General features: G+C 43.5%; 1 protein-coding gene across 1 annotated transcript in view; it reads left to right on the top strand.

Moving 5' to 3' along the window:
• Positions 1-208: 208 nt before the first annotated feature.
• Positions 209-26,730, top strand: part of LOC135549550 (protein FAM83H-like) — a 52,879-nt gene continuing 26,357 nt past the window's right edge. Inside the window, 2 exon segments of the mRNA XM_064979614.1 lie at positions 209-473; positions 23,451-24,338. Of these exon segments, the coding sequence (XP_064835686.1) occupies positions 24,216-24,338 (123 nt within the window). The 5' untranslated portion in view covers positions 209-473; positions 23,451-24,215.

The raw sequence follows: 26,730 nt of genomic DNA on the forward strand, positions 1-26,730 counted from the left end.
CACACACACACTCTCTGACACTCTGGCTGTACTTTACCTGCCCATCCAATTTATGCCAATATTGTCAAATTATCCCAAGGTAATATTTTTGAAAAACGTCACTAGTGTCAACTTCCAATAGTTTCAACTGTCAGCGTTCCAGCAGTGAGAATGGGAGGAGTTAAAGAGAGGAAAGCCCGGTTACTCAACTTCTTCCTGCTTATTTCTCCGCGGAGTGGAAGCGGACGCGCGGAGCGGTAGGATCAGACTGAGGTAGACAGGTCGGGCCTGTAGTGTGGAGCTCCGGGGCGTTTTGGGCGGATAAGGTGGAGTCCCACCGGGAAACCGGAATGTACACCGTAGACAAGTACTGACGAGCCGGTGAACACCAGTGGAAGTATCACGGGAGGGATATACGGCGATATATAGCGATTCAAGCCAGGGAGACAAAGTAGCCAAGAAAAAGTAGCCTACAAGTTGTTGCCCACTGGAGGGTAAGAGCCTGTATTATTATGTCAATAACAACTCGCTCTGAAACAGGTCAATCTATCCGGGTGATCTCCGTGTCTTCTGTAAATTAGCCTATTGCAATAATCTCTAGGCCTATGTAACTCAATATATGCCTGTGTCTATGGCAAGACAATGAAATAACACTTTGATACTGTAGAAGCTGTAACATTTTTTGTTGTTGTAGCTCTGTAGGCGACAGTATCCATCTCGTCGTAGTTTTATTAGGCTAATAATGTAATAACTCTGTAATAACGGCAAGGTTTCATTGAAAGTTGCCAACCAATAGAAACTCTGCTAGACTTGCGTGTCAGTCATCAATGAATTAGTATGAATCCATTTGGACTCGAAGAAACTACCGTATTATAAAAGCCCTCTGTTATAGCCTAACTTATATGCATAGACAGGACGGTATGTTAAACACCCCGCCTGTCAGTCTTGTTATCTAATAGGCCTAATGTACAGTTGGACTAAAGTAAATTCCTTTGTGTTGTAAATTACCATACAGAAGGTGAGTGTGTGCAGAGTTTTTATTTAACTCGGTAAGTCGGTTAAGAAAAAAAATCTTATTTTCAATGACGGTCTAGGAACAGGGGAAGAACGACGCATTTGTACTTTGTCAGCTCTGGGATTCGATCTAGCAACCTTTGGGTTACAAGTCCAACGCTCTAACCACTAGGCTACCTGCTGAGTACAGATGTCCTGCTCTGTATCTACCTGAGACTTTGGTCCATGTCTAGATAGTGTGTATGGAGTCCTTCAGATAATAGGCTTAGGTGTGTGTGTGTGTGTGTGTGTGTGTGTTTCAAGTTGTATTAGTCACATGTACAGGACAGACATTGGTGTACACCATCCAAACGAAATGCTTACTTTCAGGTTCATTTTCGACAATGAGAAGAAAATGACATCTAAGAATACGCCAAGTAAACGTCTCAGTAGAATATAATAAATAGACACAATCTATAGTCCAATATTTACATGTGTTTTGGGGAAGGGGGGATGTGAGGGAGGGGGGGGGGTAAGTGTTTCAATTGTGCCGTATTTAGCAACAATTATAAGAGTCTGGTAGCAGTAGTGATGTGCATGTAGCAAGAGTGTGTGTGTCAGTGTGGGTGTGTGACTGTGTGGCTGTGTGTGTGCTACGGTGCAGAGAGTCAGTGCAGGTGGTCAAGTCAAGTTCAAGTGTTCAGCAGTCTGATGGCTTGTAGATAGAAACTGTCTCGGAGCCTGTTTGGTATGTGTCTGTTTACAGCTGCCTCAGCTTCTGTCAAAGGGCTGGGCCTTTTATGGCACAGGTGGTAGTGTACTGTACTTGCCCCACAAGCATAGAGTTTCTGGTTCAAGCCTTGTTCCAGTAGACTGCTACAATATGTGTCCATAATAACTCATTCAGTCTGCTTTAGCCTCGAAATCCTAATGTCCGTAGCATACAACATAAAGATTGACATGTGTAAAAACGACACACTTGTAAACTCAATGACCAACCTTGGTTCATATCTTAGTTTTCAGTCTTTATATTCCAAAATAGTGGAATAGCGCATATACAGTAGATGGTTCTATGTATTCTGAGTTTCATCTCTCTCTGTGGGTCTGTGTTTAGTTTAGTGTTTAGTTTAGTGAAACAAAGATTGCACTCTTTGGCCTGATTGCCAAGCGTCACATCTGGAGGAAACCTGGCACCATCCCTACACTGAAGCATAGTGGTGGCAGCATCATGCTGTGGGAATGTTTTTCATCAGCAGGGACTGGGAGACTAGACAAGATCAAGGGAAAGATGAACGGAGCAAAGTACAGAGACCCTTGATGAAAACCTGCTCCAGAGCTCTCAGGACCCCTGACTGGGGCAAGGGTTCACCTTCCAACAGGACAACGACCCAAAGCACCCAGCCAAGACAACACAGGAGTGGCTTTGGGACACGTCTCTGAATGTCCTTGAGTGGCCCAGCCAGAGCCCGGACTTGAACCCGATCTAACATCTCTGGAGAGACCTGAAAATAGCTATGCAGCAACACTCCCCATCCAACCTGTCAGAACTTGAGAGGATCTGCAGAGAAGAGTGGGAGAAACTCCCCAAATACAGGTGTGCCAAGCTTGTAGCGTCATACCCAAGAAGTCTCGAGGCTGTAATCGCTGCCAAAAGGTGCTTCAACAAAGTTCTGAGTAAATGGTCTGAATACTTATGTAAATGTAATATCAGTTTTTGTTTTTTAATACATTTAAAAAACATTTCGAAAAACCTGTTTTTGCCTTGTTATTATGGGCTTCTGTGTGTAGATTGACGTGGGGGGAAAAACAATCTTAATAAATTTTCGAATAAGGCTGTAACTTAAACACAATAGTGTTCTGAATGCTCTGTATAACCTTCAATCTGTTTTATATTGAGATGGATTATTATAATGCTTATCCAATGAAAATGCACTAAATCAACAATTTGGCACACCGTCTACACATCATACAATACATTGAGACAAATTACAGACAGTAGCCTACAAGTAGCAAAATATAACTCAATTGATTGACCATGAAATGTATTTCAGTATGATTGAAATAGGCTTTTGGCCTACTGTTAACATTTTAACGCAGTCATTTCGGTGTTCAGTCTATCCCCGTTCCGTTTGCTTCCGTTTTAGAAATGTTTTTAACAGAATCGGCGGAACAGCTATATGTGACCAGGTGAAAAGAAGCTGTGCTGCCTTCATGCTGTGTGTGTGTGTGTGTGTGTGTGTGTGTGTGTGTGTGTGTGTGTGTGTGTGTGTGTGTGTGTGTGTGTGTGTGTGTGTGTGTGTTCCTCCTGTTAAGCAATATATGCTGTCAAGGCTGCACCCTTTATGTTTGCATTGTCTATCTGCTGTCCTGTATGGCTCAGTGTGGTTCTGTATTGCTCAGTGTGGTTCTGTATGGCTCATTGTGGTCCTGTATGGGCTCAGTGTGGTTCTGTATGGCTCAGTGTGGTCCTGTATGGCTCAGTGTGGTTCTGTATGGCTCAGTGTGGTCCTGTATGGCTCAGTGTGGTCCTGTATGGCTCAGTGTGATCCTGTATGGCTCAGTGTGGTCCTGTATGGGCTCAGTGTGGTTCTGTATGGCTCAGTGTGGTCCTGTATGGCTCAGTGTGGTCCTGTATGGCTCAGTGTGGTTCTGTATGGCTCAGTGTGGTTCTGTATGGCTCAGTGTGGTTCTGTATGGCTCAGTGTTGTTCTGTATGGCTCAGTGTGATTCTGTATGGCTCAGTGTGGTTCTGTATGGCTCAGTGTGGTTCTGTATGGCTCAGTGTGGTTCTGTATGGCTCAGTGCGGTTCTGTATGGCTCAGTGTGATTCTGTATGGCTCAGTGTGGTTCTGTATGGCTCAGTGTGGTTCTGTATGGCTCAGTGTGGTTCTGTATGGCTCAGTGCGGTTCTGTATGGCTCAGTGTTATCCTGTATGGCTCAGTGTATGGCTCAGTGTTGTTCTGTATGGCTCAGTGTGATCCCGTATGGCACAGCTGGTAGCATTGCCAGGATTGTGGGTTTGATTCCCGGCCACACATACATAAAATATATGCACACATGACTGTAAGTCGCTTTGGATAACAGTGTCTGCTAAACGGCATATATGTGTGTGTGTGTGTGTGTGTGTGTGTGTGTGTGTGTGTGTGTGTGTGTGTGTGTGTGTGTGTGTGTGTGTGTGTGTGTGTGTGTGTGTGTGTGTGTGCGTGTGTGCGTGTGTGCGTGTGTGTGCGTGTTATTGCTTACAATAATTAATTCCAGGCAGGGTGTGTGTGTGTTTGTATCTGAATGTCATTGTATGTGGTGCTGCTGTCTTTTCAGTCAGGCTGTGATGATATAGGACAGATAGATGTTCTTCAGTTAGAACAGTAATGATATAGGACAGGTAGATGTTCTTCAGTTAGAACAGTGATGATATAGGACAGGTAGATGTTCTTCAGTTAGAACAGTGATGATATAGGACAGGTAGATGTTCTTCAGTTAGAACAGTGATGATATATGACAGGCAGAGGCTCTTTAGATCAGTGATGATATAGGACAGGCAGAGGCTCTTCAGTTAGAACAGTGATGATATAGGACAAGTAGAGGTTCTTTAGTTAGAATAGTGATGATATAGGACAGGCAGAGGCTCTTCAGTTAGAACAGTGATGATATAGGACAGGCAGAGGCTCTTCAGTTAGAACAGTGATGATATAGGACAAGTAGAGGTTCTTCAGTTAGAACAGTGATGATATAGGACAGGTAGAGGTCATTCAGTTAGAACAGTGATGATATAGGACAGGTAGAGGTCATTCAGTTAGAACAGTGATGATATAGGACAGGCAGAGGCTCTTTAGTAAGATCAGTGATGATATAGGACAGGTAGAGGTTCTTCAGTTAGAACAGTGATGATATACGACAGGTAGAGAGGTGTTTCAGTTAGAAACGTGATGATATAGGACAGATAGATGTTCTTCAGTTAGAACAGTGATGATATAGGACAGATAGATGTTCTTTAGTTAGAACAGTGCACTACTTTTGGACAGAACCCGATGTGAATTATGTTGGGAACAGGGTGTCATTTCAGATGTGAACAGAATAGAATAGGGTGTCATTTCTGATGTGAACAGAATAGAATATGGTGTCATTTCTGATGTGAACAGAATAGTATAGGGTGTCATTTCTGATGTGAACAGAATAGAATAGGGTGTCATTTCTGATGTGAACAGAATAGAATATGGTGTCATTTCTGATGTGAACAGAATAGAATAGGGTGTCATTTCTGATGTGAACAGAATAGAATATGGTGTCATTTCTGATGTGAACAGAATGGACTTTCAGATCTGCCCACTGATGATAATAGAGAAGGACAGGTAATGTTTAATTATGAGGTTGTTACTAGAGGTCGACCGAATATGATTTTTCAACGCCTATAACGATTAATCGGTCGATTAAAAAAAAAAAAATGTATTTGTGATAATGACTTTTACAACAATACTGAATGAACACTTATTTTAATATAACACATCAATAAAATCAATTTAGCCACACATAAATAATGAAACATGTTAAATTTGGTTTAAATAATGCAAAAACAAAGTGTTGGAGACGAAAGTAAAAGTGCAATATGTGCCATGTAAGAAAGCTAACATTTAAGTTCTTTGCTCAGAACATCGAGAACATATGAAAGCTGGTGGTTCCTTTTAACATGAGTCTTCAATATTCCCAGGTTATAAGTTTTAGGTTGTAGTTATTATAGGAATTATAGGACTATTTCCCTCTATACCATTTGTATTTCATTAACCTTTGACTATTGGATGTTCTTATAGGCACTTTAGTATTGCCAGTGTAACAGTATAGCTTCCATCCCTGGGCTCGAACCAGAAACACAACGACAACAGCCACCCTCGAAGCAGCGTTACCCATGCAGAGCAAGGGAAACAACCACAGGCTCAGAGCGAGTGACATTTGAAACGCTATTAGCGCGCGCTAACTAGCCAGCCATTTCACTTCGGTTATACCATCCTCATCTCGGGAGTTAATAGGCTTGAAGTCATTAACAGCGCAATGCTTGACGCACAACGAAGAGTTGCTGGCAAAACGCACGAAAGTGCTGTTTGAATGAATGTTTACGCGCCTGCTTCTGCCTACCACCGCTCAGTCAGATACTTAAATACTTGTATGCTCAGTCAGATTATATGCAACGCAGGACACGCTAGATAATATCTAGTAATATCATCAACCATCAACTAGTGATTATGATTGATTGTTTTTTATAAGATAAGTTTAATGCTAGCTAGCAACTTACCTTGGCTTACTGCATTCGCGTAACAGGCAGGCTCCTCGTGGAGTACAACAAGAGGCATGTCGTTGGACTAGTTAACTATAAGGTTGCAAGATTGGATCCCCCGAGCTGACAAGGTGAAAATCTGTCGTCCTGCCCCTGAAGGAGGCACTTAACCCACCGTTCCTAGGCCGTCATTGAAAATAAGAATGTGTTCTTAACTGACGTGCCTAGTTAAATAAAGATTAAACAAAGGTGTAATCGATTTCCGATTGTTATCAAAACTTGAAATCGGCCCCAGTTAATCGGCCATTCCGATTAATCGGTCGACCTCTAGTTGTTACTGACATGAGCATTAGCTACAGATACCGTTACTCAAACCTGTTTAAACCCTTTTGAAACCTATTATTTCTCTTGCCACTCTCTCTCTCTATTTATCTCTCTCTCCCTCCTTCTCTCCCTCTGCAGTTCTCTCCTCTCTCTCTATTTATCTCTCTCTCCCTCCTTCTCTCCCTCTGCAGTTCTCTCCTCTCTCTCTATTTATCTCTCTCTCCCTCCTTCTCTCCCTCTGCAGTTCTCTCCTCTCTCTCTATTTATCTCTCTCTCCCTCCTTCTCTCCCTCTGCAGTTCTCTCCTCTCTCTCTATTTATCTCTCTCTCCCTCCTTCTCTCCCTCTGCAGTTCTCTCCTCTCTCTCTATTTATCTCTCTCTCCCTCCTTCTCTCCCTCTGCAGTTCTCTCCTCTCTCTCTCGCTATCTCTCTCTGTCTCACTCACTGTCTCTCTCTCTATTTATCTCTCTCCCTCCTTCTCTCCCTCTGCAGTTCTCTCCTCTCTCTCGCTATCTCTCTCTGTCTCACTCACTGTCTCTCTCTCTATTTATCTCTCTCTCCCTCCTTCTCTCCCTCTGCAGTTCTCTCCTCTCTCTCGCTATCTCTCTCTGTCTCACTCACTGTCTCTCTTTCTATTTATCTATCTCTGTCTCACTCACTGTCTCTCTCTCTATTTATCTCTCTCTGTCTCACTCACTGTCTCTCTCTCTCTCTCTCTCTCTCTCTCTCTCTCTCTCTCTCTCTCGGTCTGTCTCTCGGTCTGTCTCACGGTCTCTCTCTCGGTCTGTCTCGCGGTCTCTCTCTCTGTCTCACGGTCTCTCTCTCTCTCTCTCTCTCTCTCTCTCTCTCTCTCTCTCTCTCTCTCTCTAGTCTATTTAGATGAACAATTGTAAAGCTGGATCGGTATGCTGGATCAATCTGTGTGTTTGTTTAATAAGGTGTGTGTGTTTGTTTAATGAGGTGTGTGTGTGTGTGTGTGTGTGTGTGTGTGTGTGTGTGTGTGTGTGTGTGTGTGTGTGTGTGTGTGTGTGTGTGTGTGTGTGTGTGTGTGTGTGTGTGTGTGTGTGTGTGTGTGTGTGTGTATGAGGTGTTTCTACAGAGCTTTCAGAAAGTATTCACACCCCTTGACTTTTTTCCACGTTGTTGTGCTACAGACTGAATTTCACAATGGATTAAATAGAGGTTTTTGGTCACTGGCCAACACACAATACCCCATAATGTCAAAGTGGAATTGAGTTTTTCTACATTTTTACAAATTAATTAAAGATGAAATCTGAAATGTCTTGAGTCAATAAGTATTCAACTTCTTTGTAATGGCAAGACTAAACAAGTTCAGGAGTAACAATGTGCTTAACAAGTCAACAAGTTACATAATAAGTTGCATGGACTCACTCTGTGTGCAATAATTGTTTAACATGATTGTTGAATGACTACCTCATCTTTGTACCCTCTGTAAGGTCCCTCAGTCGAAGCAATGATTCAACCACAAAGACCAGGGAGGTTTTCTAATGTTTCACAAAGAAGGGCACCTATTGGTAGATGGGTAAAAAAGGAAGACATTGAATACCCCTTTGAGCATAGTGAAGTTATTAATTTAGCTCTGGATGGTGTATCAATACACCCAGTCACTACAAAGATACAGGTGTCCTTCCTAACTCAGTTGCAGGATAGGGAGGAAACTGCTCAGGGATTTCACCATGAGGTCAAAGGTGACTTTAAAACAGTTACACAGTTTAATGGCTGTGATAGGAGAACTGCGGATGGATCAACAACATTGTAGTTACTCCACAATACTGAGTGGAGTAAAGAAGGAAGCCTGTACAGAATAAAGATATTCCAAAACATGCATCCTGTTTGCAACAAGAGGCACTAAAGAAATACTTCTAACTATGTGGCAAAACAATTATGTTTGGAGCAAATCCAACACACATTACTGATTACCACTCTTAATATTTTCAAGCAGAGGGGTGGCTGCATCATGTTATGGGTATTATTGTAATTATTAAGGACTGGGGAGTTTTTCAGGATAAATTAACAGAATGGATCTAAGCACAGGCAAAAATCCTAGAGGAAAACCTGGTTCAGTCTGCTTTCCACCAGACACTGGGAGGTGAATTCACCTTTCAGCAGGACAATAACCTAAAACACAAGGCCACATCTACACTGGCGTTATGTACTAAGAAGACAGTGAATGTTCCTGAGTGGCCTAGTATGACTTCAATCTATGGCAAGTCTTGAAAATGGCTGTCTTCCAATGATCAACAACCAATTTGACAGAGCTTGAAGAATTTAAAAAGAATAATGGTAAAATAATGGTAAAATAGTGGTATAATCCAGGTGTAGAGACTTACCCAGAAAGACTCACAGCTGTAATCACTCTTAGAGACTTACCCAGAAAGACTCACAGCTGTAATCACTGTCAAAGGTGATTCTAACACCTGTGTGGCTCAGTCGGTAGAGCATGGCGCTTGCAACGCCAAGCGTCGTGGGTTCGATTCCCGCTAGGGCCACCCATATGTAAAAGTAGTGGCCCCAGCCGACTTGTAAGTCGCTTTGGACAAAAGCGTCTGCTAAATGGGATATATTATTATATATTAACATGTATTGACTCAGGAGTGTGAATGCTTATGTAAATTAGATATTTCTGTATTTCATTTTCAATACATTTGCTAACATTTCTAAAAACATGGTTTCACTTTGTCATTATGGGGTATTGTGTGTAGATGGGTGATTTTCTGAAATAGATTTATTCTATCTTGAATTCAGGCTGTAACACAACAAAATATGGAATAAGTCAAGGGGTGTGAATACTGTTGAGACAGAGACAGATGTTCCCTCTTCCTCTCGGTTCTGTCTCTCTACCTCACTCCCTTTCACTCTCTCTTTCCCTCTCTCTCTTGGTCCCTCTGTCATTCCCTCCCCCTCTCTCTATCTATTTCTCTGTCCCCCTCTCTCTCAGCGTTCACAAAGGAATGTAGAGAAAGAGCAGTCAGAACATTGATTAAACATTATAGCCTGGAGTGGAAGTTTGGGTGTCTGCTTATAACATCCTGCTTAAGTGGTTTATGAAACCCTGTCTGTTTACTGCCTTGTAAACAGTCCTTCCCTCTGTCCCTTTGCTGAGACACACACACACACACACACACACACACACACACACACACACACACACACACACACACACACACACACACACACACACACACACACACACACACACACACACACACACACACACACACACACACACACACACACACACACACACACACACACACACACACACACACACACGTACACACACACGTACACAAGGCAGAACCAAAGCAGAACAACTTTCATTGGTCCTGTTTCACGACCAGGGGTCAAGACAAAGTTGTTGTTGCCACAACAAATCAAACAAATAGTCGTCCCAAACTGTAATCACTGGATGTCGTCACCAATCAGTGTGCCCTTTGTTCCCTCAAAGCTAGTAAAACAGCGTCTGATTGGCCGAACCCTATCCCTATCTGAATGTGTTCACTCTGTGTTCTACTGATCTGAAGGTGTTATCTGTCTCTGTGTTCTACTGATCTGAATGTGTTCTCTCTGTGTTCTACTGATCTGAAGGTGTTCTCATTCTCTCTCTCTCTCTCTCTCTCTCTCTCTCTCTCTCTCTCTCTGTGTTCTACTGAACTGAATGTGTTCTCTCTCTCTGGGTTCTACTGATCTGAATGTGTTATATCTCTCTCTGTGTTCTACTGAACTGAAGGTGTTCTCTCTCTCTGTGTTCTACTGATCTGAAGGTGTTCTCTCTCTCTGTGTTCTACTGATCTGAAGGTGTTCTCTCTCTCTGTGTTCTACTGATCTGAAGCTGTTCTTTCTCTGTGTTCTACTGATCTGAATGTGTTCTCTCTCTCTCCCTCTGTGTTCTAATGTTCCAATGTGTTCTCTCTCTGTGTGTTCTACTGATCTGAAGGTGTTCTCTCTCTCTGTGTTTTACTGATCTGAAGGTGTTATCTCTCTCTGTGTTCTACTGATCTGAAGGTGTTATCTCTCTCTCCCTCTCTGTGTTCTACTGATCTGAAGGTGTTCTCTCTCTGTGTTCTACTGATCTGAATGTGTTCTCTCTCTCTCCCTCTCTGTGTTCTAATGTTCCAATGTGTTCTCTCTCTGTGTGTTCTACTGATCTGAAGGTGTTCTCTCTCTCTGTGTTTTACTGATCTGAAGGTGTTCTCTCTCTCTCTCTCTCTCTCTCTCTCTCTCTGTGTTCTACTAATCTGAAGGTGTTCTCTCTCTCTGTGTTCTACTGATCTGAAGCTGTTCTTTCTCTGTGTTCTACTGATCTGAATGTGTTCTCTCTCTCTGTGTTCTACTGATCTGAAGGTGTTCTCTCTCTGTGTTCTACTGATCTGAATGTGTTCTCTCTCTCTCCCTCTCTGTGTTCTAATGTTCCAATGTGTTCTCTCTCTCTGTGTGTTCTACTGATCTGAAGGTATTCTCTCTCTCTGTGTTCTACTGATCTGAAGGTGTTCTCTCTCTGTGTTCTACTGATCTGAAGGTATTCTCTCTCTGTGTGTTCTACTGATCTGAAGGTATTCTCTCTCTCTGTGTTCTACTGATCTGAAGGTGTTCTCTCTCTCTCTCTCTCTCTCACTCACTCTCTGTGTTCTACTGATCTGAATGTGTTATCTCCTCTCTCTGTGTTCTCCTGTTCTGAAGGTGTTATATGTGTGTTGTGTAACCTCTACTTGGCCTCAGGTCAGGGTGTGTAACTGCACCAATACAGGTAGGCTCTCGCTCTGACATAGCAACATACCTCAGACGACAGGTTACTGCAGACTTAATCAGATATGACAAAGATGTCCTGTGATTTTAGAGTAGCAGTCCTGGCTAGTAGACTGCAGATGAGTCACAGTGCTGCTGTTGACTAAAACTACAGCCATTTTTTTGTTCCAGTGATTATGACTCTAACCTACCTGGTTACTATGGTTACCAATAGCTCTAGGTGTGTGTGGAAGTTTACGAAACATATAAAACACATATTCACTATTACACACTCATCAGACAGCTAATTAGCATACTGTAGGCTGCAAACAACCCATTCACCCAGTCATAATCACATTCTCTCATGAATGCACCCATTCACCCAGTCATAATCACATTCTCTCATGAATGCACCCATTCACCCAGTCATAATCACATTCTCTCATGAATGCACCCATTCACCCAGTCATAATCACATTCTCTCATGAATGCACCCACTCACCCAGTCATAATCACATTCTCTCATGAATGCACCCACTCACCCAGTCATAATCACATTCTCTCATGAATGCACCCACTCACCCAGTCATAATCACATTCTCTCATGAATGCACCCATTCACCCAGTCATAATCACATTCTCTCATGAATGCACCCATTCACCCAGTCATAATCACATTCTCTCATGAATGCACCCATTCACCCAGTCATAATCACATTCTCTCATGAATGCACCCATTCACCCAGTCATAATCACATTCTCTCATGAATGCACCCACTCACCCAGTCATAATCACATTCTCTCATGAATGCACCCACTCACCCAGTCATAATCACATTCTCTCATGAATGCACCCATTCACCCAGTCATAATCACATTCTCTCATGAATGCACCCATTCACCCAGTCATAATCACATTCTCTCATGAATGCACCCATTCACCCAGTCATAATCACATTCTCTCATGAATGCACCCATTCACCCAGTCATAATCACATTCTCTCATGAATGCACCCACTCACCCAGTCATAATCACATTCTCTCATGAATGCACCCACTCACCCAGTCATAATCACATTCTCTCATGAATGCACCCATTCACCCAGTCATAATCACATTCTCTCATGAATGCACCCATTCACCCAGTCATAATCACATTCTCTCATGAATGCACCCATTCACCCAGTCATAATCACATTCTCTCATGAATGCACCCATTCACCCAGTCATAATCACATTCTCTCATGAATGCACCCATTCACCCAGTCATAATCACATTCTCTCATGAATGCACCCATTCACCCAGTCATAATCACATTCTCTCATGAATGCACCCATTCACCCAGTCATAATCACATTCTCTCATGAATGCACCCACTCACCCAGTCATAATCACATTCTCTCATGAATGCACCCATTCACCCAGTCATAATCACATTCTCTCATGAATGCACCCATTCACCCAGTCATAATCACATTCTCTCATGAATGCACCCACTCACCCAGTCATAATCACATTCTCTCATGAATGCACCCATTCACCCAGTCATAATCATACTCTCTCATGAATGCACCCATTCACTCTTGCACTCACATTCTCTCAAACACACACACACACACACACACACACACACACACACACACACACACACACACACACACACACACACACACACTCAGTTAGTCACTCAGGCTAAATCCGTCACAGACCGCAGGTTTCCATGGTTATGTGAGCAAACAGGGAAAAACACTTCCTGTCTAGCTTACATGTGCTCGGGCCTCATCATGTGTTCAGAGCATGCCCAGTAAATGCCACCATGTGCAGTGAAAGGAATATGGTGTAATCACAGACAGTCTGGTATTGTCCCAGCAAGAGGAACACTCTTAGCTTTGTGTTTCGGGTGGTAGATGTGTACCAATAAACAGTGGCTTGGGGTGAAAGAGGTGCAGCAGATGAAGTTTTCCAAGTCGGTCCATTAGACTCTTTACCCCCGAAATGTACCAATGACATTATGCTACAGAGACCAGTGATTACTCACTGTGAAGAGGTCATATACACTCCTTGTTACTTCTCCATGACTTTTAACCACATTTTCATGACTATTATTATAGCCTATATGAAACAAATAAGCATTATTGAGACTGGAAGGCTACTGTGTCTGATCCCATGTAGGCCTGATATCTCCTGGTGTGCCCTTGAACCCCCCCCCCCCCACACACACACACACACAAAGTAGAAGTGCACTGTTAGTCACATGTTGTCAACCCTCTATCTAGAGAGCTTCTGGGTGTGCAGGCTTGGCCTTTTGATTCAGCCCTGAAACACACAAGTCTGCCTATCAAGGTCCTGTTGAGGAGCTGATGTTTAGGCTACAATGAGGCCTTCACGCCCAGTAGCTGTCCTGGAGAATGGTTGGCCGCCCTTGATATAAAATATTCCAACATTACAACCAAATACCTTTGTCTTTATATAATTATTCCCCCATTCAATACGTCAGGGATCAAATGGATAAAGTAGGCTACTGCAAAGCAAGGCACCTAACTAGACATGTTTATATATAAGGCTCAAATAGTCATGTTTCAGGGGAGATCTATGCACACAAGCCAATTACTATTCTTTGAATATTTTACCGTTGTCGCAATTACATGGCTACAGTTTAATAGAGGGGACTCTATCCAGCCTTCTAACGCTGAAGATTTATTTAGGCTCTACAGTGCCGGTGGAAACGCGACAACGATATTAATGCTTAGTTAGCTATAGTTATTAAGTAGCAAGATAACTGCTGCAAGTTATGTTTTGAATTGGCCATCTAGTTAGTAATTTTATCTGTCATTATTTCAAACCTGCTGCTGAAATGTTGCTGCTCTGTCATCTGGGAACGTCACACACGCAGCACACAGACGCGCAATAACACGTATGCGATAATGGCTGATATGTATATATTTAAGTGATTTATAATATTTAAAAGTGTGCCTTCATGAATTATATTAACAAAACGTATTAAAACTCATTTCCATGACTACAAACCCTAATTTGACAATTTGGAACTCATTAAAACTGGTGCATTTTCAATCTTCGCAATCTCGAACAGTTTAGGGTCACGCACAGATTCACAGACTAGCGGTAAATAAACTTGAACAAAACAGAATCAGGAAATGAATGCCCACTCTCAATTGCTATTCAACGCAGATCCATCCCTTATGCCGCTTTGATCAACCGTGTATGCGTGTCAAACTGGGCCGGCGATAGGCTACTTTGTTTTAATAGAGGAGCCAGTTCGCAATTCCCCAAAAAATTAGAAGTGCCGGGATGGCGCTCCGGACAGTTCCGGCACAAATCAAGCACTGCACATCATCAGTTTCACTCCAAACATGAATAGCACTGTGTATGTAACAGCATGTGTTAGTCTCAGACAGGTTTTTCATATGACTCAATAGCGTGATGTATAATTGTTATTCGTGAATATACAGTTGAAGTCGGAAGTTTACATACACCTTAGCCAAATACATTTAAACTGTTTTTCACAATTCCTGACATTTAATCCTAGTAAAAAAATCCCTGTTTTAGGTCAGTTATATTCACCACTTTATTTTAAGAATGTGAAATGTCAGAATAATAGTAGAGAGAATTATTTATTTCAGCTTTTATTTCTTTCCCAGTGGGTCAGAAGTTTACATACACTCAATTACCATTTGGTAGCATTGCCTTTAAATTGTTTAACTTGGGTCAAATGTTTCGGGGAGCCTTCCACAAGCTTCCCACAATAAGTTGGGTGAATTTTGTCCCATTCCTCCTAACAGAGCTGGTGTAACTGAGTCAGGTTTGTAGGCCTCCTTGCTCAGTTCTGCCCACAAATTGTCTATGGGATTGAGGTCAGGGCTTTGTGATGGCCACTCCAATACCTTGACTTTGTTGTCCTTAATTAAGCCATTTTGCCACAACTTTGGAAGTATGCTTGGGGTCATTGTCCATTTGGAAGACCCATTTGCGACCAAGCTTTAACTTCCTGACTGATGTCTTGAGATGTTTCTTAAATATATCCACATACTTTTCCAGCCTCATGATGCCATCTATTTTGAGAAGGGCACCAATCCTTCCTGCAGCAATGCATCCCCACAACATGATGCTGCCACCCCCGTGCTTCACGGTTGGGATGTTGTTCTTTGGCTTGCAAGCCTCTCCCTTTTCCCCCCAAAACATAAAGATGGTCATTATGTCCAAACAGTTCTATTTTTGTTTCATCAGACCAAAAAGTAAGATCTTTGTCCCCATGTGCAGTTGCAAACCGTAGTCTGGCTTTATTATGTCGGTTTTAGAGCGGTGGCTTCTTCCTTGCTGAGCGGCCTTTCAGGTTATGTCAATCTAGGACTCGTTTTACTGTGGATATAGATACTGCTGTACCCATTTCTCAAGGTCCTTTGCTGTTGTTCTGGGATTGATTTGGACTTTTCGCTCCTCAGCTCTAGGAGACAGAACGCGTCTCCTTCCTGAGCGGTATGATGGCTGCGTGGTCCTATGGTGTTTATACTTGCGTACTACTGTTTGTACAGATGAACGTGGTACCTTCAGGCGTTTGGAAATTGCTCCCAAGGACGAACCAGACTTGTGGAAGTCTTGGTTGATTTATTTAGATTTTCCCATGATGTCAAGCAGAGGCACTGAGTTTGAAGGTAGGCCTTGAAATATATCCACAGGTACACCTCCAATTGACTCAAATGATGTCAATTAGCCTATCAGAAGCTTCTAAAGCTATGACATAATTTTCTGGAATTTTCCAAGCTGTTTAAAGGCACAGTCAACATAGTGTATGTAAACTTCTGACCCACTAGAATTGTGATACAGTGAATTATAAGTGAAATAATCTGTCTGTAAACAATTGTTGGAAAAAAGACTTGTGTCATGCACAAAGTAGATGTCCTGACTGACATGAAAAGTTTGTTAACAACATTTACATTTACATTTAAGTCATTTAGCAGACGCTCTTATCCAGAGCGACTTACAAATTGGTGAATTCACCTTCTGACATCCAGTGGAACAGCCACTTTACAATAGTGCATCTAAGTCATTAAGGGGGGGGGGGGGGAGAAAGGATTACTTATCCTATCCTAGGTATTCCTTGAAGAGGTGGGGTTTCAGGTGTCTCCGGAAGGTGGTGATTGACTCCGCTGTCCTGGCGTCGTGAGGGAGTTTGTTCCACCATTGGGGGCCAGAGCAGCGAACAGTTTTGACTGGGCTGAGCGGGAACTGTACTTCCTCAAAGGTAGGGAGGCGAGCAGGCCAGAGGAGGATGAACGCAGTGCCCTTGCTTGGGTGTAGGGCCTGATCAGAGCCTGGAGGTACTGCGGTGCCGTTCCCCTCACAGCTCCGTAGGCAAGCACCATGGTCTTGTAGCGGATGCGAGCTTCAACTGGAAGCCAGTGGAGAGAGCGGAGGAGCGGGGTGACGTGAGAGAACTTGGGAAGGTTGAACACCAGACGGGCTGCGGCGTTCTGGATGAGTTGTAGGGGTTTAATGGCACAGGCAGGGAGCCCAGCCAACAGCGAGTTGCAGTAATCCAGACGGGAGATGACAAGTGCCTGGATTAGGACCTGCGCCGCTTCCTGGGTGAGGCAGGGTCGTACTCTGCGGATGTTGTAGAGCATGAACCTACAGGAACGGGCCACCGCCATGATGTTGGTTGAGAACGACAGGGTGTTGTCCAGGATCACGCCAAGGTTCTTAGCGCTCTGGGAGGAGGACACAATGGAGTTGTCAACCGTGATGGCGAGATCATGGAACGGGCAGTCCTTCCCGGGAGGAAGAGCAGCTCCGTCTTGCCGAGGTTCAGCTTGAGGTGGTGATCCGTCATCCACACTGATATGTCTGCCAGACATGCAGAGATGCGATTCGCCACCTGGTCATCAGAAGGGGGAAAGGAGAAGATTAATTGTGTGTCGTCTGCATAGCAATGATAGGAGAGACCATGTGAGGTTATGACAGAGCCAAGTGACTTGGTGTATAGCGAGAATAGGAGAGGGCCTAGAACAGAGCCCTGGGGGACACCAGTGGTGAGAGCGCGTGGCGAGGAGACAGATTCTCGCCACGCCACCTGGTAGGAGCGACCTGTCAGGTAGGACGCAATCCAAGCGTGGGCCGCGCCGGAGATGCCCAACTCGGAGAGGGTGGAGAGGAGGATCTGATGGTTCACAGTATCGAAGGCAGCCGATAGGTCTAGAAGGATGAGAGCAGAGGAGAGAGAGTTAGCTTTAGCAGTGCGGAGCGCCTCCGTGATGCAGAGAAGAGCAGTCTCAGTTGAATGACTAGTCTTGAAACCTGACTGATTTGGATCAAGAAGGTCATTCTGAGAGAGATAGAGGGAGAGCTGGCCAAGGACGGCACGTTCAAGAGTTTTGGAGAGAAAAGAAAGAAGGGATACTGGTCTGTAGTTGTTGACATCGGAGGGATCGAGTGTAGGTTTCTTCAGAAGGGGTGCAACTCTCGCTCTCTTGAAGACGGAAGGGACGTAGCCAGCGGTCAGGGATGAGTTGATGAGCGAGGTGAGGTAAGGGAGAAGGTCCCCGGAAATGGTCTGGAGGAGAGAGGAGGGGATAGGGTCGAGCGGGCAGGTTGTTGGGCGGCCGGCCGTCACAAGAAGCGAGATTTCATCTGGAGAGAGAGGGGAGAAAGAGGTCAGAGCACAGGGTAGGGCAGTGTGAGCAGAACCAGCGGTGTCGTTTGACTTAGCAAACGAGGATCGGATGTCGTCGACCTTCTTTTCAAAATGGTTGACGAAGTCATCTGCAGAGAGGGAGGAGGGGGGAGGGGAGGAGGATTCAGAAGGGAGGAGAAGGTGGCAAAGAGCTTCCTAGGGTTAGAGGCAGATGCTTGGAATTTAGAGTGGTAGAAAGTGGCTTTAGCAGCAGAGACAGAGGAGGAAAATGTAGAGAGGAGGGAGTGAAAGGATGCCAGGTCCGCAGGGAGGCGGGTTTTCCTCCATTTCCGCTCGGCTGCCCGGAGCTCTGTTCTGTGAGCTCGCAATGAGTCATCGAGCCACGGAGCGGGAGGGGAGGACCGAGCCGGCCTGGAGGATAGGGGACATAGAGAGTCAAAGGATGCAGAAAGGGAAGAGAGGAGGGTTGAGGAGGCAGAGTCAGGAGAAAGGTTGGAGAAGGTATGAGCAGAGGGAAGAGATGAAAGGATGGAAGAGGAAAGAGTAGCGGGGGAGAGAGAGCGAAGGTTGGGACGGCGCGATACCATCCGAGTAGGGGCAGTGTGGGAAGTGTTGGATGAGAGCGAGAGGGAAAAGGATACAAGGTAGTGGTCGGAGACTTGGAGGGGAGTTGCAGTGAGGTTAGTGGAAGAACAGCATCTAGTAAAGATGAGGTCGAGCGTATTGCCTGCCTTGTGAGTAGGGGGAAGGTGAGAGGGTGAGGTCAAAAGAGGAGAGGAGTGGAAAGAAGGAGGCAGAGAGGAATGAGTCAAAGGTAGACGTGGGGAGGTTAAAGTCGCCCAGGACTGTGAGAGGTGAGCCGTCCTCAGGAAAGGAGCTTATCAAGGCATCAAGCTCATTGATGAACTCTCCGAGGGAACCTGGAGGGCGATAAATGATAAGAATGTTAAGCTTGAAAGGGCTGGTAACTGTGACAGCATGGAATTCAAAGGAGGCGATAGATAGATGGGTAAGGGGAGAGAGAGAGAATGACCACTTGGGAGAGATGAGGATCCCGGTGCCACCACCCCGCTGACCAGAAGCTCTCGGGGTGTGCGAGAACACGTGGGTGGACGAAGAGAGAGCAGTAGGAGTAGCAGTGTTATCTGTGGTGATCCATGTTTCCGTCAGTGCCAGGAAGTCGAGGGACTGGAGGGAGGCATAGGCTGAGATGAACTCTGCCTTGTTGGCCGCAGATCGGCAGTTCCAGAGGCTACCGGAGACCAGGAACTCCACGTGGGTCGTGCGCGCTGGGACCACCAGATTAGGGTGGCCGCGGCCACGCGGTGTGGAGCGTTTGTATGGTCTGTGCAGAGAGGAGAGAACAGGGATAGATAGACACATAGTTAACAGGGTACAGAAGAGGCTACGCTAATGCAAAGGAGATTGGAATGACAAGTGGACTACACGTCTCGAATGTTCAGAAAGTTAAGCTTACGTAGCAAGAATCTTATTGACTAAAATGATTGAAATGAAACAGTACTGCTGGAGTAGGCTAGCTGGTAGTGGCTGCGATGTTGACACTACACTAATCAAGTCGTTCCGTCGAGTGTAATAGTTTCTACAGTGCTGCTATTCGGGGGCTAGCTGGCTAGCTAGCAAGGTTGATTGCGTTCCGTTACTTAAAAGAACGACAATAGCTGGCTGGCTAACCTAGAAAATCGCTCTAGGCTACACAATTGTCTTAGATACAAAGACGGCTATGTATCTAGCTAGCTACGATCAAACAAAACAAACCGTTGTACTGTAATAGTTACTACGGTGCTGCTATTCAAACAGTAGAAGAACGACAATAGCTGGCCAGCTAACCTAGAAAGCTAACCTAGAAAATCGCTCTAGACTACACAATTGTCTTAGATACAAAGACGGCTATGTAGCTGGCTAGCTACGATCAAACAAATCAAACCGTTGTACTGTAATGAAGTGAAATGAAAATGTGATACTACCTGTGGAACGACGCGGAATGTTGACCGGGTAGTTGGAGTTCAATTCGGTAGAGGTTGGCTAGCTGTTGGCTAGCTAGCTAGCAGCATTTCCTACGTTAAGGACGACAAATAGCTGGCTAGCTAACCTCGGTAAATTAAGATAATCACTCTAAGTCTACACACTCTAAACTGCACAATTATCTTGGATACGAAGACAACTATGTAGCTAGCTGACACTACGCTAATCGAGTCGTTCAGTTGAGTGTAATAGTTACTACAGTGCTAGTGGACAGTGGATGTTAGCTAGCTGCTTAGCTGCTTAGCTAGCTGCTTAGCTAGCTGCTGGGCAGATACGTTAGGACGACGAAATACGATAATTATGCAATTGTCGTTGATACAAGGACGGCTATGTAGCTGGCTAAGAAGAAATTGCTAAGATTAGACAAATCAAACCGTTGTACTATAACGAAATGTAATGAAAAGTTATAAAAAGTTATACTACCTGCAGACCGAAGTGTAGATGCGGCCGCTCGCTCCAACCGGAACCGGAGTGTGGAGTGGTTGAAAAACAGGTTTTAATGACTCCAACCTAAGTGTATGTAAACTTTCAACTTCAACTGTAGATGCTATAGGATAGGAATCCAGACTGGAATGATATTACCTATAATGATATCACCTGGAATGATATTACCTATAATTATATCACCTGGAATGATATTACCTATAATTATATTACCTGGAATGATATTACCTATAATGATATCACCTGGAATGATATTACCTATAATGATATCACCTGGAATGATATTACCTATAATTATATCACCTGGAATGATATTACCTATAATTATATCACCTGGAATGATATTACCTATAATGATATCACCTGGAATGATATTACCTATAATTATATCACCTGGAATGATATTACCTATAATGATATCACCTGGAATGATATTACCTATAATGATATCACCTGGAATGATATTACCTATAATGATATCACCTGGAATGATATTACCTATAATTATATTACCTGGAATGATATTACCTATAATGATATCACCTGGAATGATATTACCTATAATGATATCACCTGGAATGATATTACCTATAATTATATTACCTGGAATGATATTACCTATAATGATATCACCTGGAATGATATTACCTATAATTATATCACCTGGAATGATATTACCTATAATGATATCACCTGGAATGATATTACCTATAATGATATCACCTGGAATGATATTACCTATAATGATATCACCTGGAATGATATTACCTATAATTATATTACCTGGAATGATATTACCTATAATGATATCACCTGGAATGATATTACCTATAATGATATCACCTGGAATGATATTACCTATAATGATATCACCTGGAATGATATTACCTATAATTATATTACCTGGAATGATATTACCTATAATTATATTACTTATAGTACCTTACAGTCTGACGCAACTGTAAAACATGTTTACTCAGCACTATTATGGATGATCCTGTCTTACACCCCTCTCTCTCTCTCTCTCTCTCTCTCTCTCTCTCTCTCTCTCTCTCTCTCTCTCATTATGTGCAAATAGTTAAAGTACAAAATGGAAAATAAATAAACATAAATATGGGTTGTCTTTACAATGGTGTTTGTTCTTCACTGGTTGCCCTTTTCTTGTGGCAACAGGTCACAAATCGTGCTGCTGTTATGTCACACTGTGGGATTTCACCCAATAGTTATGGGAGTTTATCAAAATTGGGTTTGTTTTCTAATTCTTTGTGGGTCTGTGTAATCTAAGGGAAATATGTGCCTCTAATATGGTCATACATTTGGCAGGAGGTTAGGGAGTGCAGCTCAGTTTCCACCTAATTTTGTGGGCAGTGTGCACATAGCCTGTCTTCTCTTGAGAGCCAGGTCTGCCTTCGGCGGCCTTTCTCAATAGCAAGGCTATGCTCACTGAGTCTATACATTGTCAAAGCTTTCCTTACGTTTGGGTCAGTCACACTGGTCAGGTATTCTGCCGCTGTGTACTCTCTGATTAGGACCAAATAACATTCTAGTTTGCTCAGTTCTTTTGTAATTTTTTTCCAATGTGTGAAGTAATTATCTTTTTGTTTTCTCATGATTTGGTTGGGTCTAAATTGTGTTGCTGTCCTGGGGCTCTGTGGGTGTGGGGTCTGTTTGTGTTTGTGGACAGAGCCCCAGGACTAGCTTGATTCTGTCTCTCACCCTCTCTCAGGACAGTATACAAGTATTCAGACCCCTTAACCTTTTCCACATTTTGTTACGTTACAGCCTTATTCTAAAATGTATTAAATCGTTTTCCCCCCTCATCAATCTACACACAATACCCCAAAATTTTAGCAAATTTATAAAAAACAAAAATCAGAAATATCACATTTATTCAGACCCTTTACTCAGTACTTTGTTGAAGCACCTTTGGCAGTGATTACAGCCTTGAGTCTTCTTGGTTATGACACTATAATCTTGCCACACCTGTATTTAGGGAGTTTCTCCCATTATTCTCTGCAGATCCTCTCAAGCTCTGTCAGGTTTTCTGAAAACTCCAAGAACGCTGTCATGTGCCTTTTGCCGAGGAGTGGCTTCCGTCTGACCACTCTACCACAAAGGCCTGATTGGTGGAGTGCTGCAGAGATGGTTGTCCTTCTGGAAGGTTCTCCCAGCTCCACAGAGGAACTCTGGAGCTCTGTCAGAGTGACCATCGGGTTCTTAGTCACCAAGGCTGTTCTCCCCTAATTGCACCGTTTGGCCGGGCGGCCAGCTCAAGGAAGAGTCTTGGTGGTTCCAAACTTCTTCCATTGAAGAATGATGGAGGCCACTGTGTTCTTGTGGACCTTCAATGCTGCAGAAATGTTTTGGCACCCTTCCCCAGATCTGTGCCTTGACACCATCCTGTCTGGGAGCTCTACAAACAATTCCTTCAACCTCATGTCTTGGTTTTTGTTCTGACGTGCACTGTCAACTACTGTGGGACCTTTATATAGACAGGTGTGTGCCTTTCCAAATCATGTCCAATCAATTGAATTTACTACAGGTGGACTCCAATTAAGTTGTAGAAACATCTCAAGGATGATCAATGGAAACAGGATGTACCTGAGCTCCATTTCAAGTCTCATAGCAAATGGTCTGAAAACTTATGTAAATAAGGTATTTCTGTTTTTTTTTATTTTGAATACATTTGCAAAAATGGCTAAAAACCTGTTTTAGTTTTGTCATTATGGGGTATTGTGTGTAAATTGATGAGGACATTTTTTTTATTTTAATCAATTTTAGAATAAGGCTGTAATGTAACAAAATGTGGGAAAAGACGGGGGGTCTGAATAGTTTCTGAATGTGTTGTATGTGTTGTGACTGTTGATAGAGTGTTTCTATACACGAGGCAGCAGGGTGTGTTTGCTCTGTTCCAACATCTTTGCTGAGGAGATTCTTGTATTACTAGAGGAACCTAAACTAAACTAAATAAAGTAACAATATTGCATCTATATTTCTCCCACAGGTTTGTCCCTTTACCCTAACCCCTGTACCCGAGCCCCTGTACCCTAGCCCCTGTACCCTAGCCCCTGTACCCTAGCCCCTGTACCCTAGCCCCTGTACCCTAACTCCTGTACCCTAGCCCCTAACCCCTGTACCCTAGCCTCTAACCCCTGTACCCTAGCCCCTAACCCCTTTACCCTAACCCCTGTACCCTAGCCCCTTTACCCTAGCCCCTAACCCCTGTACCCTAGCCCTTAACCCTAGCCCCTAACCCCTTTACCCTAGCCAATAAACCCCTGTACCCTAGCCCCTAACCCCTTTACCCTAGCCCCTAACCCCTGTACCCTAGCCCCTTTACCCTAACCCCTGTACCCTAGCCCCTAACCCCTTTACCCTAACCCCTGTACCCTAGCCCCTTTACCCTAGCCCCTAACCCCTGTACCCTAGCCCTTAACCCTAGCCCCTAGCCCCTAACCCCTGTACCCTAGCCCCTAACCCTAGCCCCTAACCCCTTTACCCTAGCCCCTAACCCCTGTACCCTAGCCCCTAACCCCTTTACCCTAGCCCCTAACCCCTGTACCCTAGCCCCTAACCCCTGTACCCTAGCCCCTAACCCCTTTACCCTAACCCCTGTACCCTAGCCCCTAACCCCTGTACCCTAGCCCCTAACCCCTGTACCCTAGCCTCTAACTCCTTAAGCTTAGCCCCTTTACCCTAGCCCCTTTACCCTAGCCCCTTTACCCTAGCCCCTTTATCCTAGCCCCTTTACCATAGCCCCGACCCCATCATGGCCCACAGATCCCAGAGTTCGGACTTCGGGGACAACCCCCTGGACCCTAACTTCCTGCCCCCCCACTACAGAGAAGAATACCGTCTCGCCATTGATGCTCTGGTGGAGACAGACCTACAGGTATAGTAGGAGTGTTTGTGTGGGACTGAGTGTGTGTGTGTGTGTGTGTGTGTGTGTGTGTGTGTGTGTGTGTGTGTGTGTGTGTGTGTGTGTGTGTGTGTGTGTGTGTGTGTGTGTGTGATAACTCAAATTGAGTGTCTGATAACTCAGTGTGTGTAATAATAACTCAGTGTGTGTGTAATAACCCAGTGTGTGTAATAATAACCCAGTGTGTGTAATAACTCAGTGTGTGTAATAATAACTCAGTGTGTGTAATAACCCAGTGTGTGTAATAATAACTCAGTGTGTGTAATAATAACCCAGTGTGTGTAATAACTCAGTGTGTGTAATAATAACTCAGTGTGTGTAATAACCCAGTGTGTGTAATAATAACTCAGTGTGTGTAATAATAACTCAGTGTGTGTAATAACCCAGTGTGTGTAATAACCCAGTGTGTGTAATAATAACTCAGTGTGTGTGTAATAACCCAGTGTGTGTAATAATAACTCAGTGTGTGTGCAATAACCCAGTGCGTGTAATAATATCCCAGTGCGTGTGTAATAACCCAGTGTGTGTAATAATAACCCAGTGTGTGTAATAATAACCCTGTGTGTGTGTAATAACCCAGTGTGTGTAATAATAACCCAGTGTGTGTGTAATAACCCAGTGTGTGTAATAATAACCCAGTGTGTGTAATAACCCAGCGTGTGTAATAACCCAGTGTGTGTAATAACCCAGTGTGTGTGTAATAACTCAGTGTGTGTAATAATAACCCAGTGTGTGTAATAACTCAGTGTACGTGTAATAACCGAGTGTGTGTAATAATAACTCAGTGTGTGTAATAATAACTCAGTGTGTGTAATAATAACTCAGTGTGTGTGATAACTCAGTGTGTAATCAGTGTGTGTAATAATAACTCGGTGTGTGTAATAACTCAGTGTGTGTAATAACTCAGTGTGTGTAATAATAACTCGGTGTGTGTAATATCTCAGTGTGTGTAATACCCCAGTGTGTGTGTAATAACCCAGTGTGTGTAATAACTCGGTGTGTGTGTAATAACCCAGTGTGTGTAATAATAGCAACCCAGTGTGTGTATAATAACCCAGTGTGTGTAATAACCCAGTGTGTGTAATAACCCAGTGTGTGTAATAATAACTCAGTGTGTAATAATAACCCAGTGTGTGTGTAATAACCCAGTGTGTGTGTCATAACCCAGTGTGTGTAATAATAACCAAGTGTGTGTGTAATAACCCAATGTGTGTAATAACTCAGTGTGTGTGTAATAAACCAGTGTGTGTAATAATAACCCAGTGTGTGTGTAATAACCCAGTGTGTGTAATAACTCAGTGTGTGTAATAACTCTGTGTGTGTGTAATAACCCAGTGTGTGTAATAATAACCCAGTGTGTGTGTAATAACTCAGTGTGTGTGTAATAACCCAGTGTGTGTAATAATAACCCAGTGCGTGTAATAATAACCCAGTGTGTGTAATAACCCAGTGTGTGTAATAACCCAGTGTGTGTAATAACCCAGTGTGTGTAATAACCCAGTGTGTGTGTAATAACCCGGTGTGTGTAATAATAACCCAGTGTGTGTAATAATAACCCAGTGTGTGTGTAATAACCCAGTGTGTGTGTAATAACCCAGTGTGTGTAATAATAACCCAGTGTGTGTGTAATAACCCAGTGTGTGTAATAATAACCCAGTGTGTGTAATAACCCAGTGTGTGTAATAACCCAGTGTGTGTGTAATAACTCTGTGTGTGTGTAATAACCCAGTGTGTGAAATAATAACCCAGTGTGTGTAATAACTCAGTGTGTGTGATAACTCAATGTACGTGTAATAACCCAGTGTGTGTAATAATAACTCAGTGTGTGTAATAATAACTCAGTGTGTGTAATAATAACTCAGTGTGTGTGATAACTCAGTGTGTAATCAGTGTGTGTAATAATAACTCGGTGTGTGTAATAACTCAGTGTGTGTAATAATAACTCGGTGTGTGTAATATCTCAGTGTGTGTAATACCCCAGTGTGTGTGTAATAACCCAGTGTGTGTAATAACTCGGTGTGTGTAATAACCCAGTGTGTGTAATAATAACTCAGTGTGTAATAATAACCCAGTGTGTGTGTAATAACCCAGTGTGTGTGTCATAACCCAGTGTGTGTAATAATAACCCAGTGTGTGTGTAATAACCCAGTGTGTGTAATAACTCAGTGTGTGTGTAATAACCCAGTGTGTGTAATAATAACCCAGTGTGTGTGTAATAACCCAGTGTGTGTAATAACTCAGTGTGTGTGTAATAACTCTGTGTGTGTGTAATAACCCAGTGTGTGTAATAATAACCCAGTGTGTGTGTAATGACCCAGTGTGTGTGTAATAACCCAGTGTGTGTAATAACTCAGTGTGAGTGTAA

Source organism: Oncorhynchus masou, chromosome 12 (genome assembly GCF_036934945.1).
Source record: "Oncorhynchus masou masou isolate Uvic2021 chromosome 12, UVic_Omas_1.1, whole genome shotgun sequence".
Classification (NCBI taxonomy): Eukaryota; Metazoa; Chordata; class Actinopteri; order Salmoniformes; family Salmonidae; genus Oncorhynchus; species Oncorhynchus masou.